The following is a 19,333-nucleotide window of genomic DNA, read 5'->3' on the forward strand; positions in this document are numbered from 1 at the left end:
TGACAAGTGAATTATATTTCCCGTCTGATACCTGACAAACAGTAATCGAAATCAGAAACCATTCTGGATATTGAACAAAATCATTTCTCTTCGCCACTCGCCCCCAAATAGTTCTCCCTGAAACAGATCACTGATTCACGGACCCAGAAAAGCGTTTCGCTGCAGGAAATTGTTTCATTCCTGCAGAATGCAGTTTCTCTTTCCGGCGACTGTGCCTGTGAACCCTGAACTTTCCTGGGGACCACGCCTGGTCCCCGTCGTCCTTCGGACCCACACTCAAGGTCAACCCGGCGGGTAAGGCGCTATTTTAACAACCTTGTTTCGTAGTTTCTATGAGCCCTCAGCAAGCCAGCTGGCTTACAACCGACTACGACTTTCTTACAGATTTGCAGCGTCTATTCGGTTACGACGTGGCCATCTCGTGGCGACACCGGCTAGACAGTCCCGAGGACAACTGCTATACTTGTAAGGTGATCGGTCTTATTTCAGCTCAACGGGTCGCAGGACCTCTCTTGCATTCGTTTCTGCAACGATTAAACTGCTCTAAAGCAAAGCAGACATCAAAACTCAGAAAAATGTTGGAGGGAAATGTTGAGTGACAGAAATGATGATGAGAATGCAGAAAGAAAATGACTGGGAATCGTCAAGACCACTCAGAAGGCCTCGGTGTAGAAAGGAGGATAATATTAAAATGGAAGTTACGGAAATAGGGTTTGGGGGAATTCAGATTCATCTGCCACCCCGGTTTTCCTAGTACCATTGCCAGAAGGCGCTACCTCGCGTGGTCTTCGTTTCGTACAAGGAACTGGCCCCTCTGAGCAGAGTACAAAATCGTCGGTGAGTGAGTCAGTTGCGCCGTACACCGATCCGACAGTACGAGGTTTACCTGACCAAATAAAATTATTTAATATTTCACACTTCATTCGTGCGTTACTCCAATTACGAATGGTCAACGTGGATGGCGTAACAAACGTCTCTTCGATTTACATCACTTAAAGGCATCAGAATTTGTGTTGCAGAAGAGCACATGTGGACATGCTGGTAACAGATCTGTACACTAATTATACAGACTCGTTCGCAGTGTGCAAAGTCAGACCGGTCTTTTAGGGACAAGTGAAAGGTTGAGAACGGCCTGCCCGACCAGACTGGGACCTGGTGTGTCCCTTGTCAGCGCGGCAGAGAGCGTCGTCTGGCTCCGGGCGGGCGGACAGCAGCTGCGAATAAACTGAGTGACCAGTCGAGGATGGCCGACAACGGGTGGTCCTCCAAGCTGGGGATTCGACAGGGTTTGGTACGGCAAACAACTCCTCACCGCGAAATGCGACACGTTATAAATCGATACCCAGGACGTGATACTGGTTTCATGAGAGGCGGTTGAATTTCGCGACTTCCTGTCAGCAACTATACTGCACTGAGCGAGTAGTCTTGTCAGTCAGCTGCTTAGCCCACTCCGGTTGTCAACCAATTCCACGACACAAAAAGACAGATGTTTGGATTCAATCCTGGAATTTCCTTGATGTGCTCGGCGCCTGCGTGTTCAGAAATGCCCGAAGCCTCGGCGGTAAATAAAGCCTTTAAACTGACACAGTGTCATCAAACGACCTTCTGGCAAACATGACCCTGCAGCCAGAACACAATGAGGTCGCGAGCAACATACCGGAAACACGTGACCTGCGTTCCGGACCCCCATTAAGGTCACAGGTTACGGTATCTACACTGACTCCACCCAAAACAAAACAGCGGCTGACTGCGCCAGACACGTTCTGGCAGACCAGAGACTGACAACCAACACGCAGTGGAACACGACTCGAGTCGCCTCAGACGTTTCGGAGGACCGAGAGGGGAAAAGGTTGAACTGTCCCGCTATACGCCATGTAGGCGTTTGGGGGGGGGGGGAGTATAGCTCCTACTCATTCCTTACATCGGTACTAGATGGGGGTGAGTGGTCAGCGTCACTCCGGTACCCATTGGACAGGAGGCTGGGTGGGCCCCAGAGCCCTCAGGGAAATATGCCGACCAACAAATGTTGTTAAGGTTTCCACGAAGAGAGCAGCTGGCGCTTGTAAAAGTGGCAATGAGCTGCTGACACAGCACTCCGGAAGTTTTAATAAGCGTAATTCTTAAATCGCTCAGACCGTTTCAGAACAATGAAATGACGTAGGCAACACAGTTACAGCGCATACCAGCAGATGTCTCCTGCGTAACACTCAGTTATTCAGCTGTCACTCGCACCGGCCCAATGCACAGAACTATGATAACCTTCCAATTCAGTGACACGTATTTTTACATTCCCTATGTCAGTGATCGGCTGTCACCTTTTTCTCCCCTCTCCTCAAAGAGCAGGTAACATTGTAAGCGCCTGCGCTGGGAGGTTACGTTCTGAATTTTCGACACTGCACGGTACGAACTCAGTTCTGCACTTCCTACGGACTGCATGAGAGAAAGAGGCAAGAGGACAGGGGACCGGACCACAGGAACAAGGTTGAAGCAAGAAGACGGACGACGACGACGAAGAGGTTTAACTTGGAAACGCCTTTGTTAGTCCAAGTTTGACAGAATGAAGGCAACATTGCTGCTATTTTGGTTTTGGTTTTTATACAGTGTCGTGCTGTTGCGTCTTCCGTCACAGGCGTTCAGGAAATGACCGTTGCATGTGACCTCTTCTACAATTTGCACAGAAGTTTTTGTTCGTTCTTCGTCAACAGTCGTAATTACTGCCATGCGCTGTACACGAGACAATTCACTACAAACCGCCTTCACCACCCGAATAGCATATTTTTCCTAACTGCCCCCTTTTAAAACACCATATTTCACTTGCGACCGGCCTCGAGCGCACAGAGTCGCCCCGACCACAGCACAAAGTGAAAAAAGTGTTGTTTTTACAAAGAACAAACTTCCGAAACATTTGATTAGTTGGAATACTGAATATGAAATTGGCGATCCTCTTCGTATGTAGTCGATGTGCTTATGCGTTATAATTCGATTATTATTAATCACTGTGCCAATTTTAGTAGAATTTTCCAGACTTGCCAGTACAAATCGTATATCGTTATTTTCGTTTCGAAAATTCTATGTGACGTTGCAGAGAGAGAGAGAGAGAGAGAGAGAGAGCTTTCTCGAAATGTCTCTACATTGCAGAAAATGCAATTCTGAGCCCTGAATACTGAACAGAGTTAAGGCATAATTCGTTTGTCGTCCACTTTCCTTCACCTAGATTTGCAGCGTGAACCGTTTCAAAAATTGAGGGGTGACAGATCGTGGCATGTAGAGGAGAGTGTTTAAGGAGTTACCTGTGACACATTTTCGGGGCATGTCCGACACTTTCTAACGCTGTCCAGTGTTAGCAACACGCTACACGAACTTTCTCAAATCCCTGCTAGCACGTACCAGCGATTTGCAGCACATACAAATAATGAACAAACCACGCACGGCGGGAAAGATGTTCTCATTGCTTCAAAGCAAAAAATGAATCACTGACTGCTTTGGAGAACGTCTGGACCTAAGATGAACTTCAATAATATTTATTACGCAAGTCGCCAAGTTTTTATTGGTATATTGAAGCAAAGGCTCAGACAGAATTTTCATTGAGAAACACCTTGGAAAACGACAACTTCCAAGACCAAGAACAAGATGACAGGATAACATTAATAAGTATGTTGAAGTATGGACCTGGGTCAGGGGATGTTTGTGAAGTGATTCCGCCTGACTAATGGCAATAAGTGCAGTTATTGTTAGAACTGAGTTCTGGCACCACTCAAAAGTCGTATATGTTTCGAATGAGCGTTGTATTATCCCACAAAATGCGAGGTTAAATGGTTTTAATGTCACTCCCACCTCAGAACTTCAAAGATTCCTGATGTTATCAACGGTAGAAAATTAAAAATTAGGTTACGTATGGCAAAATAACTTCTATGAAACGGGCATCAGCATCCCAGAACTGCCCCCGGAGGGCATGCGCCTCGGTTCTATCGCAGTTTCTCAGGAAAACTCCGGCCTCGACTCACTTTCCCTTACAAAAATCCGCAGTGTTCATCTTCCGAGTGGACTGTAGAAAGACACAACGCTTCGGAGAACCATAATGGCTCCATCTTCAGGGCGAAACTAAAGTTGCTGGGAACTGTACAGACTTTGGAGGACTGGGGCACGAGGAACTGACCAATCAGAGCCAAGGGATAAGGAGATGTCTGAGCCAATGGTCAGGCCCCATGCAGGGGATCAGAAACGAGGCTGGAATCAATGAGACGTCAGACAAGGCCAAGGAATTTGGAGGAGATAAAAGATGGACAATCAGCCAAGCAACCAACGAGAAAGCCAACTACGGCCGTCGTCCGACGATAAACCTGAGTTATCTTCTCTTCCGAGTTACAAACCATTCCTGCGTACGAAACGCATAGCTAGTAATGGTAAACAGAGCTTTATAATTATAGCCGGGGAAGTAATTATGACTTGGCGGAAGGCCAAGACGTGTTCTGGCTGATGGCTGCTGCTACCGGTGGGAGGATGGTCCCATCGGGCAATTTGTCCTTTGCGAAACGAACCTTAGTCGGACGGATGTGTGGCACTTGAACCCAGAGCGACTGACTCTCATTTCGTCAACTTGGCTGCCACATCAGGGGAAGCCTCGACTAGCTTTCTCAACCAACTGCAGATGACTTCCGTCAGAATTTAGCAGGAACAAGTGCCTCCAGATTTCGGAACTTAGGGATTCCCCGCACCACCTAAATTTGAGTCGGTGCTGTAAGTTTGTGCTTTCGTGTGGTCGACAAACATTCGAACCCCTAAATCCTTGTGAATCTGGCCGTCACCATCGTACCCAAGTGCTGCGTGATTCGCAAGGCGAACGAATGCGTTTGGACTGAAACAATTGCAGCTTCAGGAGGACAGTCCATCTCAGGACTGGCGAGTTCCTCGTACAGCGCGGCACACCATTTCTGATGGAAAGCCCACGTCGCCCAAAAGTGGGGGGGGGGGGGTATTCTGCTTTCTCGGAACAGAGACAGCCAATTCTCAAAGGAACGTGAAAGTCGGAAATCGCATCGCCTTGTCGCCTCGCGCATCGACTGGTCCTCACTGTCCACGGATTCCAGCGTGTCGCTCCATTGTTTCCTCGTCCACTCGTCAGCCGATAGGTCACCGACCTCCGCAGGCTGCTGACCTGGGCTTTCAGAGCGTGCCACTGCCTCTTTAACTGGTTCTTCAGACGTGTTTCATGGGTAAAAGAGGCCGGGGATCACCCCGTGGTTGACGATCAAGAGAAGCTGCTAGGACATCTTGGATAGCGCTGGATAAAACAGTTCGAGCATTTTCCTAGTCCTCACTCCCGACAGCCTGCCTCTCTTATTGTCTGCATGGCGTCTCCATATTGGCCCAGACCTGTTCCTTCCTTGGCTGTGATTGGCCGAGAACGCACAACCTAGTCCTTCCCCAAACCCGATATAGTATCCGCTTCCCAAAAAAAGTCACTTCAGCCCTAAAGATGGAGGCAGCATGTTCTCCGAAACTACCTACAAGTGTACAAGGTGTCACAACCCAGAAGACGAACACAGCCGTCTTCACTGCAGTGACAGCCTCAAATCTGACGCACAACATCGACTTTTTAAGCCGTTCAGCATTTTTCGATGTGACGTATACGTCGCAGCTGAGCAATGCGACATGTGCTGAAGGGGTGCTCCTTATTTATCTGCTGAGCTGCTTACGTAACGCGCTCGCCTTATCTCCGACGTGGAGTCTGCAGACGCAACATCGGACCAGCAGCACTGGGACAGTCAGTCCAGAAACGAATTCAACGATTTCGAACACGCCAGATGCATTTCAGCGTTCCGAGGTCTAAACATTGCACAGCTTAAGGCATCGTGCAAGTTTAGCAGTGGAGGAAAAAGTTGTCATATCTCCTGCGGTCGCTGGCTTTTTGGTTACATTACTCGAGAAATTATCACAATGACAGCCGCGTCATTTTCAAAGACCTGTCATTAAGGGTAACTTCCCCTGCCAAAAGTTCGCATGACCGCCATGTTGGTACTGTTCGTCATACAGCGTTGAAGCCTCCACAGACATGACGCGCATCTTCACGATTACCGACTACAGAACTGACAAGGAAGACAGCCGAAGAACGTTCCGCGTGTAGCACAGAACTTGGAGAAAGCACCAAACCACGATCCGTCATGACGCAATCCTCTCATTCCGTTCTTTGTTTGGCCAGGCGGTTGTTTCACGCATGAATATGTCTGCCTCAAGAGAGCCACATCCTCACCCCACTTGATTTCGCCAACCCAACAACAGCACGTGGCAGATATAAATCACGAAACTCTTTGTTTTTACACACAACATATTCCAGTTCCCAGTTTTTCCATCTTAGGTCAAAATATTCTTCAGAACAAAATTCACAACGCAATTTAAACGGGCAATTCAGTGCATGCCATTTGATTCGACACCGCGAACATCCGGTTTCAGTACCTGAGACATACTCAGCAAAATCTGCCTAGTCTCATGCCCAAAATATTTTATCGAACAGCTGATCTATCACCAAGGGCAGCTAAAGCTTTTAATACGACGGTCAGTTTGGCCAGAGAAATGTTAACGCTGTAAAAATGATCACATAAAACGGACAAAAGACTTCGGCTTCCAATGTGATACAGTAACTTATTTTAAAAAGCTGCAAAACTTTCGTAGTCCTATCTTCAGATGCGAGGCGGTATTAAAAGGGGGACAACTGAAACATTTTCGTTGCATAATTGGCAACACTGTGAGACCTAGTCATAATGTAGCTCAAACAACTGAACCACACTCGCAGAATGTAACAGCCTGACCTTGAGAAACGCCACGACCAAGCCTCAGCATTGTTGCCAACCATACAACGAAAGTATTCAAAAAGACTGAAGCCAGTACATTTAAATGCTATTGCCAGATTGTTTTAGTCTCAAGTGAATGTGTTTATTTCTAAGGAAAACAGATACTGATTTTATACATCACTAAAAAGAAACATCGGAGTCTGACATTGCGCCCTGATGATGGAGGCAGTAAGACCTCTGAAACATTGGTTAACATCTACCAGACTACACAGCGCAACAACCCAGAAGACGTAAATCTTCATACTCATCGCCCTGATGACGGAGGCAGTATGACCTCTGAAACGTTGGTTAACATCTACCAGACCACACAGCGCAACAACCCAGAAGACGTAAATCTTCATACTCATCGCCCTGATGATGGAGGCAGTATGACCTCTGAAACGTTGGTTAACATCGACCAGACTACACAGCGCAATAACCCAGAAGACGTAAATCTTCATACTCATCGCCCTGATGACGGAGGCAGTATGACCTCTGAAACGTTGGTTAACATCTACCAGACCACACAGCGCAACAACCCAGAAGACGTAAATCTTCATACTCATCGCCCTGATGACGGAGGCAGTATGACCTCTGAAACGTTGGTTAACATCTACCAGACCACACAGCGCAACAACCCAGAAGACGTAAATCTTCATACTCATCGCCCTGATGACGGAGGCAGTATGACCTCCGAAACGTTGGTAAACATCGACCAGACTACACAGCGCAACAACCCAGAAGACGGAAATCTTCATACTCATCGCCCTGATGATGGAGGCAGTATGACCTCTGAAACGTTGGTTAACATCGACCAGACTCCACGGCGCAACAACCCAGAAGACAGAAATCTTCATACTCATCGCCCTGATGACGGAGGCAGTATGACCTCTGAAACGTCGGTAAACTTCTTCAAGACTACACGGCGTAACAAACTAAAAGACAGAAATCTTCATCGCCCTGATGACGGAGGCAGTATGACCTCTGAAACGTCTGTAAACTTCTACCAGACTACACAGAAGACAGAAATCTTCAATTTAATATTTGTACTTGTTAATTGTAAGTCGATAGGGTGTGGCATTCCTTCAGTTTGTCCGAATAACGCCATTAAATTATCGGTCACTACTTTAAATAAAACTGGTAATACTGATTAAAATAAATCATAGAAGTTGTTAAAATATAGTGAATTTGGTACTGGGCAAGTCTTACGAGGTGTTCAGTTCAAGTTTCTGTGAGAATACCTTCACTTAACCTCGAAAAATAACAACTGTCAAACAATTACTCAAGCAACTCCCCGTAATTAACCGAAGCCAGAAACAAACATTTAGTTTGTTACGTTGACAGCCTGTCCACACAGCCTCAATTAGTGTTATAAATTAATAGATAAGAATGTCAAATTATTTGAAACAGACCAGTGCTATTGTTTTATGTATCTGAAAGCACAGGAAATCTTTTACACTAAAATTAAAGGGGGAAGATTAAAAATTGTCCTTCTACTTCGTGAGATTAAGGTCGAAATGCTGAAATATTAGAATGTTCGAGCTGTCTGTGTGTTATTAATCTTGGGGGTAGAATGAAGTTTTCTTATTGCAACTTTGTCAGTATTTGTTCAATCAGCAGAGGCTGGAATTATTAATGACGTAGATTAGCAAACCACAGCATTAATAAGGATAGAGACTGATTAGGAATTGTGTAGAAGACTGTCAACCAAACGATTAACACGCAAAATGAACTCCAGGCTGGCAAACTTTCATTCACTTGCATTCAGTTTAAGCCCACGTCATACTTTTTGGTAATGTTGTAATACTTTCAGCTACGAGAAATTTAAAACGAATACTTTAAACGCGTAGCTCAAGGAGAGACACAGAGTCCATGTGAGTAAGTGGCACTGGGGCAGGTTTCTCTCTGAGTCCTCGAGTTTTCGCCTGTCGACGTCCCCTATTCACTTTTGTCATCTGTTTTCATGAAACACATTGAAAGCCTCGCCCAAGCTAAATGTCCCACTAAGCGAGCACATTCAGTAAACACAACCCAAAATGTGACCAAGCACATTTAATATAAGACCACGAGCTGACGTAAGCACGGAGCTTTTAAAAATGAATATAAACGCTCATTTTTTGTGCAGAATGCAGACATGGACCAAAAAAACTGGTGATAATTTTGTGATTTCGAAACTAGAAAAATGGTGGAATGGTAAACCTTACAACTTACATGCAAGACTTTATTACAATTGTCACACAAAGAAGCAGACTAGTTGATGATGATGATGATGATCTTCTGAGTCAGCATAATCATCGTCCTCAAAAGCTCAAATCTCAGTTCCAACGAGAAGATTCCAAGAACAGTTCTACCGTGGCCTACTTCTGCCTTGTCATCTTTCCTTCTGACCACATTACAAGAAAATGAATACCTGCTCCGATGAACTAGAAATTCCCTGTGGCTGGAGTACTCGCAGACTCACGACGGCCGCCGGATCTCGTTCGGAGGAAGTTAAATCCAGTACCAATTCCCTTAACAAAATTTCGGTCTACCTGGTGGAAGGCGGAGCCAGTTGCCAGTGCGACGCTTCCTGATGCCGTACGTGTGCACCGGGACGATCAACTTGGGGCGAGGAATCGCAAACTCCTCTTCCGGGGGCTTCTCGTCCGGTGGCATCTCCGTAGACGACGTCGAGGACCGTCGCTGTCGCGTCGAGACGTTTTGATAGAGGCGCGGGGGGAAGGTCTCCGGGTACTCTCGGAGCTCTTCGGGATGAAACTTGCGCGTCCAGCCGATGCCCCTCCTGTGCTCCCAGAACTCCCCCTGCGGCTGCTCGGACTTCGGCCTCCTGACCTCCTCGGCTTCCCATCGGCCAGAGTCGGGGTCGACGGTCCTGAGGGACTTGGATCTCTTGAGCAGGCACTTATCCCGGCATTCCTGCCAGCTCGCCTCATACAGCAGCGCCATCATGCGACGCATGCCGTCACTATCCGGGTGCAACTCAGCCTCCACGACGGCGCGCCCCGGGTAGCGACGTATCCGCATTCTGCGTCTATGCGCGTCACGTCACAACAGAAGCGTCCACCATCTCACGGCACAACTACCTACGTCCAGTCACTTTACCACACGTCAAAACGCGCCCCGTCACACAATTAACTGCGCCATGTCGCGACGCACGACCTCCTCTGTTCCGCTCCGCGACAGTACTGAGGCCGCAAACACGAAGGGAACACGAGGCGGGGGAAGGAGGCAGTGGTGGGGGCGGATATAAATAGCGCCGCGCCTTCGGGGCCCGGGTTCGTATCATGAATCACGTTGTTCGTCCTTCATAACCGACTCTGCGTTCTGGCGTTCCAAAATGAGGGGAGAGCCATTCAATACACAACCCCGATGACCAATCTGAGTGATGAAGATGGCTGCTTCCATCATCAAGACGACGAGTCAGTCATCGCCCTGATGATGGAGGCGGCAAGGACCTCAGATACGTTGGCCAGCTTCTACCAGATTGGCTACACCCGAGACGGCCACTGTCTCAGAGACAATTATTCAACTAAGGAACCCAACAGCCACACTCGTTTATTCGAAAGGTATCCCTGATTGAGGCAGACTAGAACCTGAAACTACGCTCTTCCGTCCACTTCTAAATCCTCATGATCGTCTTCCCACCTCATTCGACTTTGCCAAACAGCAGACGAGCATGTGGGAAGTGGTCGTGACCTATCTGAAGGAAATGTCCCTGCATTCTCAGGGAGAAACTGCTGGAAACCACAACAGATGTCGGTTCTGTCGCCGAGATTCGTACCGCAACAAGCGAACTCAAAAGCAGGTCACATGCAGACTTTCTACTGGCGAGCGAACGGGAGAAAACAGTGACGCCATGTCCTGTGACGTCACTTCCTGTGGACTTGTCTTTCGGCTCCTCCAAGAAAACAACGTTGCCACTTCCTCTGATACACTTCACGGAATTCTCAAGTCGAGTTTAAGTGCGTCCCTAGGTCCAAAAAACACATCGAAGGGAAACTGAGGAAGGCCTCAAGCTTCGAGGTCCTTACGGAGTGAGGGAGTGGCCAACTTCCAGCTCAGGCCGCCTTATCTCCTACAACGTTGGGTCCGTCCCACGTCTCGGAAGTTCCTCCGAGTGGGCGGGCTACGTATACATGATCATGACGTGTGCAGCGGAAGACGTGGATCGATCGAGACCTCGATGTCTTCATAAGACTTTCTGCGCACGCGCCGAACAGAGCGATCTGGCTGTTACACCTCACCAACTGATTGACTCTGACGCAGAGACCAAATAACCTCGAATGAGTGATCATGGATAAGGAGTCAGGTCGTGGCCTGTTGGAAGGAAACCATGAAAAAAAACGTAATTCAGAATAGACGACAGTAATCAGTCCAACTACAAGTCTGGAACAGTGCTGTTCAATTTTATACCAAATACAACTGGCATGATTCGGTAGCACATCCTCGTTTGTGATAATGAGACAACTACAGCAGAGATGGGATGCCCTTTAACGGAGGACAGACCTTCTACAGCTCATGAAGAAATTAAAAAAAAAGGTGACACAAACCAATCAACTTCAAGCCATGGCGGTCTAGCGGTTAGAACGCTGGCCTTGTAATCCTGGGGTCTCGGGTTCGATTCCCGGCGGTGCCCGAATTTATAACTTGTGTTGGGCAAGGCCGTGGTCTAGGCAACACGGAGTTTTCCTCCGTGGCATCCCAACAATTACTCCATTCACACACAGAAGAAGGCAATGGCAAACCACTTCTGGATCATCTGCCAAGAACGTATATGAACAGGTCCCAGTCCGAGAAAAGGATGGAAGGATCCTGTTCATATGGACCTGTCGTCAGACAGAACACTAAAAAAATAAACCAGAGCCCTTTTGAAGAATCTAACAGTCGCTCAGCTGGCCAACAAATTCCCTCCTTTTATGGGACCCGTACGTCCATTACAGCGTACAGAAGAGACTGGCGCTGGACCCTCTCCTGAGAAAGACAAAACCATTCCAATTCTCCCACCAGGCCTCACAGATGGTTCCTTCCTTCGAGGTTTTACCAAAAATCGTGCGTATATTTCTTTCCTCGACCACGTGTTCTACACTCCCCGTCAATCTCATTCTCGATTTAATCCCATTATTGGGTGAAAAGTAAAAAAATGACGACCCTCGTCATGGCAAAGTGTTTTCCACCCCCCTCTCGCTTAGATTCAAGTATTCTCCTGCCAACTCCCTCCTCAGAAGCTCTCAATCTGTTACGCACCAAGTCTCACGCACTTACACAACTGTAAACTTTTTGTGCAGGCCTATTTAACAAAAAGATTCTGTTCCGAACGCCAGCACGCATTCCACGAATATGAAATCAGTTTCTCGATACGAGGCCATTCTACGTCACGAAACGTAAACCCCCACGAATTATTAACCAACTTCAGGCTCCGGACGCTTCGCCCCAGTGGAAAAATCACCCAAAACCCACTGAATAATATCCGATTCTTGAGACGCGACAGTCGATAGCAAACGAGAGGCGGAGGGAAGAACCCAGACGGAGAATCGTGCCGAACGAGTGTAACCCACTTCGAGGCATGACCTTATAATCTACTAACTGCGAGAGAAATGCCATTATCGTGACCTTGTATTATTACACGTTATACTTAGGAACCGAATATTAGCTTCTTATGTCTTCATTGTTCTCGAACGAACTCCGCCTCGGACTGCAGATGTTGCCAACCTTCGGGTCAGGTCTTAAATTACACGGGAAACCATGAAAAGAACACCAAATTTGTATCAGAAATCTAAAGGAAATAGGGATGTTGGGAGGCTACACGTGGAAAGGAACACAATGTTCAATACGGTCTTACAGAAACAGTACGCGTAGTTAACGAACCTTTCGGCGCCATGAGTACCAACCATGCAGTGAGGAAAAGTTTTGTACTTTTGTTCAGTTACACGGACATAGTTTTTCACTTCTGCATTTCTACTTCCATCATTCATTCCTTTGTGAACAACTGCAGAACTACAAGCGCCGATTCGACAACGAACAAAACAATAGACGTCAAATACTTAAATGGACTTCACAAAACGCTCATTTATCTGATGCACTGGGCACTTTGCCAACGCTGTTAAGAACAGAAACAGATTCACAGCAAACACAAACAAAGCAAACAACAAAAGGTCATGTTGCATGGTTTCCTGCTCACAAAACAACCAAGAATGACGTTATTAAAAGAAATCGCCGCAAGATGGGAGCACAAGCAGCGCACGTCACTCCGCCATCTACTGGGAGTTCTCGTAAACTGGATCTAGCAGCGCGCATTTCAAAGTTTGCCTTGAAGGCACTCGATCTGAAGATGTTAGAAAGACTCTAGAACGATTAGACACAGGGGTGTAAAATATACGACCACGGACAAATAATTTAGGAGTTCCTTGCTCGGTCTGGCCAGTGGTAGTAAATATGTCCATATGATAATGCAGTTATTCATCTTTGTGGCGGTTTACGGGTGGATATTAAAAATTAATTCCAGCGAAAACAGCGACTCTGAGGCAAACACAAACAGCACTCTTGACACGTCTCAGAAACGACGTAAATTACGAACTTTGAGGCATAAGACGCGCTGTACAGCTCTGAGCTTTAAAACAAGCAGATAGTTGTAGATAAGACAGATCTTAAAAATAATCTCTGAAACACCTGACAACAAGATCCAAACTCCGACAAAATAATCCCAGCACTTGGAGTTTCACCACAGACTCCACTAACAATCCCTACATCGCACCCCCCCCCCCCCCCCGAAACTAAATTACCGACCACGAGTCATTCAAGAGGAAAGACATTACAATTTTCTTGGAAACAAATTCTTACGCAAACACTGAACAACTTCTCTAAAGCAACTGCGAAAACATCTAGAGAACGTTTCTGAAAGAATAATCATGGGTTTGAGGTTTTCGGGGCGGTGAGGAAGACGTTCTTCTGGGTTCCGGCGTTTCGGAGAAAAACGCTTTCTGCATCTTCAACCCATCATCCAAGACCCCGCTCTCGGTGGGCGGATTGATCATTTCTTCTGAGGCGAGGTGTTCCAACTCGGAACACGCAGTTTCACAAACGAAGAAATTATTTAAGTTTGCCTGAATACAATGCTTCTCATTACTGATGGTACTTCATCAGTGAGTATTCCAGATTGTCCAGTCCCGGGAGTATCTAGGCGCTATGACAACAGCGCATTAATTAAATCTAGAACCCGTACTATGTGGTGACGGCTGTCGGCACGAAAAATAAAAATTATATATAAAAAAACAGTGATCTACTTTTCATTCAGCGGATAAGCAATGGAAAAGTGAGTGACTTGCGTCGCGTGTCCCCCCATGTACTCGGAATGGCAAAATCCCTGCCCTGTGCTCGTACGGTGCTGCACTCTCTACAGATTTTTTATAATTACAGTGAAGGCTGGTTTCTGCACAACCAGGAAGTAACTTTGATCCTGTTACAATCTACTGCAATCTACCGACTGTAGCCCTGGAACGAATTCGGAGGGAACTGTGGATGACGGAGGCAGCAAGGACCTCTGAAACGTCGGTAAACTCCTCCCAGACCACACGTAACAAAAAACCAGAAGAGTCTTCAGACCCGTCGCCATCAGAACTACACATGCTTGTCTAATGAAGCCGACAACGTGACAGGCCAGTCGGCGTGTCTGCAGACTTCAGTCGTCATCGACAGATCATGTAATGACAGGACGCTTCGTTTTTGTTTTTCCTTGTACGTGATTTCTTCTGAGGATAAATCTACAAACATTAATTGGTTCGTTACCTCATGACGTATCAATAAGAAGGAAGTTTTCTGTCACAGAGGACTGGAAAAGATGGCTTTATTTTCTAAATTTATGTGAGCTGTAACCACATCTTTAGAAAGTTATAAAATAAAACTGCAATGTAGAAATTCGAGGACACAGTCTGCCACAGACCTGAGCAACATGAGTAAAACCACGTTCCAGCTGACAGGCAGAAACATTCTGGGGCACAATATCGTAAACGAAGTAATGAGATTCGTTGAAATGCATTTATGTCCACTGAGTATCATACAATTTTCCTTTATCACGTGAACTAAATCTGAAATAAAAATTGCATTACTTTTATTCATACTAATGCACAATATTCATTTTCGGGGACTAAACGGGGGGGGGGGGGGGGGGGTGAGCAGGAACCACTGTGGCATTGCAGAAACCTTGGAAGAGATGCTGAGGATGAACACGAAGACGCCGATGTTTTGCTGAACGGACTGATCAGGTCTGAATTCGAGAATTGTCATACCTGAAACTGAATCTGAGTACGACACAGAAATAGACGGTGACAATGATTCCAGTGTGAAGATGAATCACTATCGTCACTAGTCAGCAGATGGACAGAAAATTACCACACCACCACAGACGGCATCACATTCCGTGCCGATTACTTTGCAGCAAAACAGGAGAAACCATTCAAAACTGTAACCGAAGTCGAAATTAAGTGTTGCAGACATAAAAATAACGAAGGGATTACGAACGCACGCATTTGCCCTGACTGACTCCTCCCATTTTCACGAAGAACTGGGAGATCCTTCAGCTGGCTCAGTTGGATGATGCTCTCTCACGTTCATCCAAATGACAACGCACTTAAGCCAAAATTAAGGCAAAGTACACAGAAGTGTGCCACGGTGGTCTAGCGGTTAGAACGCTGGCCTTGTAATCCTGGGGTCTCGGGTTCGATTCCCGGCGGTGCCCGAATTTATAACTTGTGTTGGGCAAGGCCGTGGTCTAGGCAACACGGAGTTTTCCTCCGTGGCATCCCAACAATTACTCCATTCACACACAGAAGAAGGCAATGGCAAACCACTTCTGGATCATCTGCCAAGAACGTATATGAACAGGTCCCAGTCCGAGAAAAGGATGGAAGGATCCTGTTCATATGGACCTGTCGCCAGACAGAACACTACAAATAAAATAAACACAAAAGTGGAGACTGAAACATTACCGTACAAATTTGGTCAATGGCAGCCTAGGGGAATGCAAATCCCCCAGAAACTGAGAGCTGCAAGTCTTCACTACAAATGGAATAGCAACGGTCTGGGGCGAAGCATATGCCAGTTCGTGGATCCTCAAAACGACGCCCCCACACATAAAGTGTACATTATTACATTTGGCGACAAACTAGTGAACTTTTATTTTGTTGAAAGCAGAGACTTGAAGTTGGGTCACAATCTGGGGAAACCTTACAATTATGATGTTCTTCTGGGTTTGAGGACCGCGTAAACTAGTCGGCAGACCGACGTTTCGGAGAAAAATACTGACCCCCCAAAACCAGAAAAACATCATTACCGCCGAAGAAACCTAAAATGTCACAACCTTCTACCGTCCGAGCTTCTTCACAGTCTAACAACCCTCGTGAAAAAGCCGAGCGGGCGAAGCTTGGGAACCTGCTGATGAAATTAAATGTCTCACTTCTCTCGATTTCTCTTCTATCCTTAATAATCCTCTCTCTGTCTGTCGGCCTCCATGCCTTCTGGTAAAGGCGTACAGCGAGCTGATTTATAGCACCGGGCATAAAACCTGGCGTGTAGAAACTCATTTAAAGGCATTCTCTCATTATTCTTTTTTGCATCTGCATATATTTCAGAAGATTGTCACAACGCCAAGATAATGATCAACCAGCCCTACAGCAAACCAGAGCATAGCACCACCGCACCTGCAGAGAGCCTCTCACTATAACCTACTTACAGAATTACGCCACTCCGTGGTTATTATTAATGCGTAACAACAAGAGATCTTTGGATCTGTGTTTGTTCCTCGAACCGGCGACAGACAGAGGACATTTTGCTCCCGAAACAACGCAGACTCCTCGACCAAGTTCGAGGCCAGAGGAAATTTCATTCAGCTCGCGGAACACATTTTTGCGCCACACTATATCAGAACCGAAAACTAAAAATTATAATAAGCAGCGCTGTTTATTGTAAACAAATACAAAATTATCTTTAAAAAAAGTGAAGTTTTGATTCAAATATCAATTTTGAAAGCTTAAGCAAATTCTGTGCTTTCCGTTTAGCGTAACAAAAACTTTATGGAACCCCCTTCGCCCTTCTTAACCCTGTGTGTGTATGAAACACCTTTATCACTTTTTTATTTATAAAATAAATATATTTTACGGTTTTCATAAATTTTTCTGAAACAATTCACTTGCGTGATTAACCCAACTCACATTTCCACCAATTTAAAAGAATGAACAACTTTTTACGGACCGCGAACCACACGCTCAATATCGTATGTGACTTTTAATGCGAATATACTTTCGGAAAATAAATTCTCTTAAACGTGCATTTTAGAAAAGAGCATCTTCATGTTTTAAAGGCATCTTCTGCTTTCGACACTGTCTAGTCTGCGCACCGACCGGGTCGGTCAGGCTTTTACCGTGGAATCGCAACTCCAAGGTCAGACCCTCGGTCACGATGCAGTCTGCACGAGCATAGGCCTTCAGCTGTTAATAAATGGATCGAATTAAATTACTCCCGCAGTGTCTGATAATACTGACTTATTAACCAGGATTCGCCACTCACACCTGCCCACACGGACCTTAATGGGCCTGACTGCTTTCACCGAATTCAGAGTTTTCTCTCCTGGAAAAGGCAAGAGAGTACAGCTGTTGTGTGCGCTTGGGGGGAGAGGCGATGCACCTACTCATTTTCAACCTCGGCACTAGATTGGGGGGGGGGGGGGGGAGTGGTCAGCATCACGCCACGGGAAAGGACCCCGGTATCCATCGGGCCCCAGAGCCGGTCTCGACTCGAACCCTCGTTGCAACATTTGGTAGGACTCCCCTTGGACGAGGAATGAACCCGACGCAAGGCCTTTGACCACGAGCGCTCACCGTGGCCGCCATAGGCATTCTCGGATGTCGACAGACTTTGGTAAAGCAGAATCAGGCGCTAATGACTCAGCTGTTCGTACTTCAGCCCACGCAAAATCGTTGACCTCGTGTTTATTCAGCAGCTCACGAAAGTAATTAATCCACCTACTCAGGAAATTCTGAGAATCTGGAAGCAAGTCTAGATTGGTAAAAGTAAAGTTTGTCCCACTATACGCCATGTAGGCGTTTGGGGTGAGTGGAGGTATAGCTCCCCCGAGTCATTTTGATGTCCGTATCATCACCAAACTTTAATTAGAAGACTTGCAAGTACAGTAGTCTAATGCAATTAATGACACGTCTCGGCCCTGCCAACTACCATCGACTGGTAGAAGCAGACTTGATTCTGAAACAGTGGATTTCGTGGTCCAAAGCAGGAGAGCGTCTGACGACTAATCATAACACAGCAGAGTAAAATGCGGACAGACATCCGGGAACCCAGCCTTCTAGAGGTTTCACAGACTGCATTCTACTAAAAACGTGGGTTTAACTTGAGACACATCGCCATCATTTCTACTTTAAATCGCACTAAGCTCGTTTAGGGGAACAAATGTATGACTTACGCGATTAGGAAGTACGCTCCGAGGTAGGTACTGTTGTCACAAACAATTAACATTTCTACTGAATGACACTTGTCTTATCAGCTGTCTTTCGCGTGTTTGAACCAATTTTTCACGAAGTTAGGACTGGAGGCAAAACACGTTGACTGCATTTTAAGCGGAAATGTGATTCGAAAATGATTTTCTTACACCGGAAACTGAAGGTAAAAATGGAAACTTGGCTGTCATAGTAGTCATCGCGCAGAAGACGAAGTTTCGTTTGTGCTGGGTGATAACCCTGTATGTCGCGAGGCTTTGAGTAAAAGCATGGTTATTTAAAATTAAACATGTGAAGTAAAATGAAATAATTTTTAATATCGATTTATTTTCCGTAACTGAGGCCGGTGGTGGTGTCTGGTGGAGTGCGCGTTTGGCAGGAACGTGTCTTCAGTCGACATGAAGGTATCCTTAAATTTAATTTGCTCCGTCAAGACATTTTATAAAATTTTCAATGGGATTTTCAAATATGACATTGCAATAAATTGTATAACTTTCAACACTTCACTTCGACCTGTCGACGAAGGCGCCACGTTCCTATAAAACCCTGGTCACCACCTACAAGACCACACGTCGTCACAAAGCAGGACCACGACCTGCAGATAAACTTCTAACTGTGCAGAGGAAGTTCAGGCCCCTAAAACTCTTTGCTTCTGCGACCGACAGAAGTAGAAGGACCTCGGTAATTCACTCACCTTCCATGACGTAGACGATGCTTCCCACTGCACCCTCCTTGATGATTAGGCTGCCCGCAGCGTACTCCACCGGGTACATGCAGTCCACAATCTCGCGGATCTGCGTCATCTCCAGGTTTTTCATAAAATCATTGTCCAAAATGGCGCTCCTTATGAGGTCCCGCGACCTGCAACAGTTGAACAGTGCTAGCTCAGGGCGAGAATCATGCTTTCTCCGTCTGGGGCCGTCACGTACGACCTAGAGACGCCGCTCAGTCTCCAAGACGCAAAACCTATTTCGTTAGACAACTGACGGTCCGCTAATCTTCCAC

At 46.4% G+C, this 19,333-nt stretch overlaps 1 protein-coding gene across 4 annotated transcripts in view; it reads right to left on the bottom strand.

Annotated features, from left to right (window-relative positions):
- for (cGMP-dependent protein kinase for) overlaps window positions 1-19,333 on the bottom strand; it is an 89,891-nt gene that overhangs the window by 12,637 nt on the left and 57,921 nt on the right. For 3 of the 4 annotated variants that reach the window (XM_022077767.2, XM_022077768.2, XM_087358808.1), the window contains one exon: window positions 19,023-19,189. In XM_022077767.2, coding sequence (XP_021933459.1) covers window positions 19,023-19,189 — 167 coding nt within the window. Of the gene's footprint in view, window positions 1-9,358; window positions 10,291-19,022; window positions 19,190-19,333 lie in introns of those variants that run through there. The other variant, XM_087358807.1, reaches the window with a different exon arrangement.

This window comes from Zootermopsis nevadensis, unplaced genomic scaffold (genome assembly GCF_977971745.1).
Source record: "Zootermopsis nevadensis isolate Lab colony 2312 unplaced genomic scaffold, Znev_1.0 Znev_ptg000030l, whole genome shotgun sequence".
Lineage (NCBI taxonomy): Eukaryota > Metazoa > Arthropoda > Insecta > Blattodea > Termopsidae > Zootermopsis > Zootermopsis nevadensis.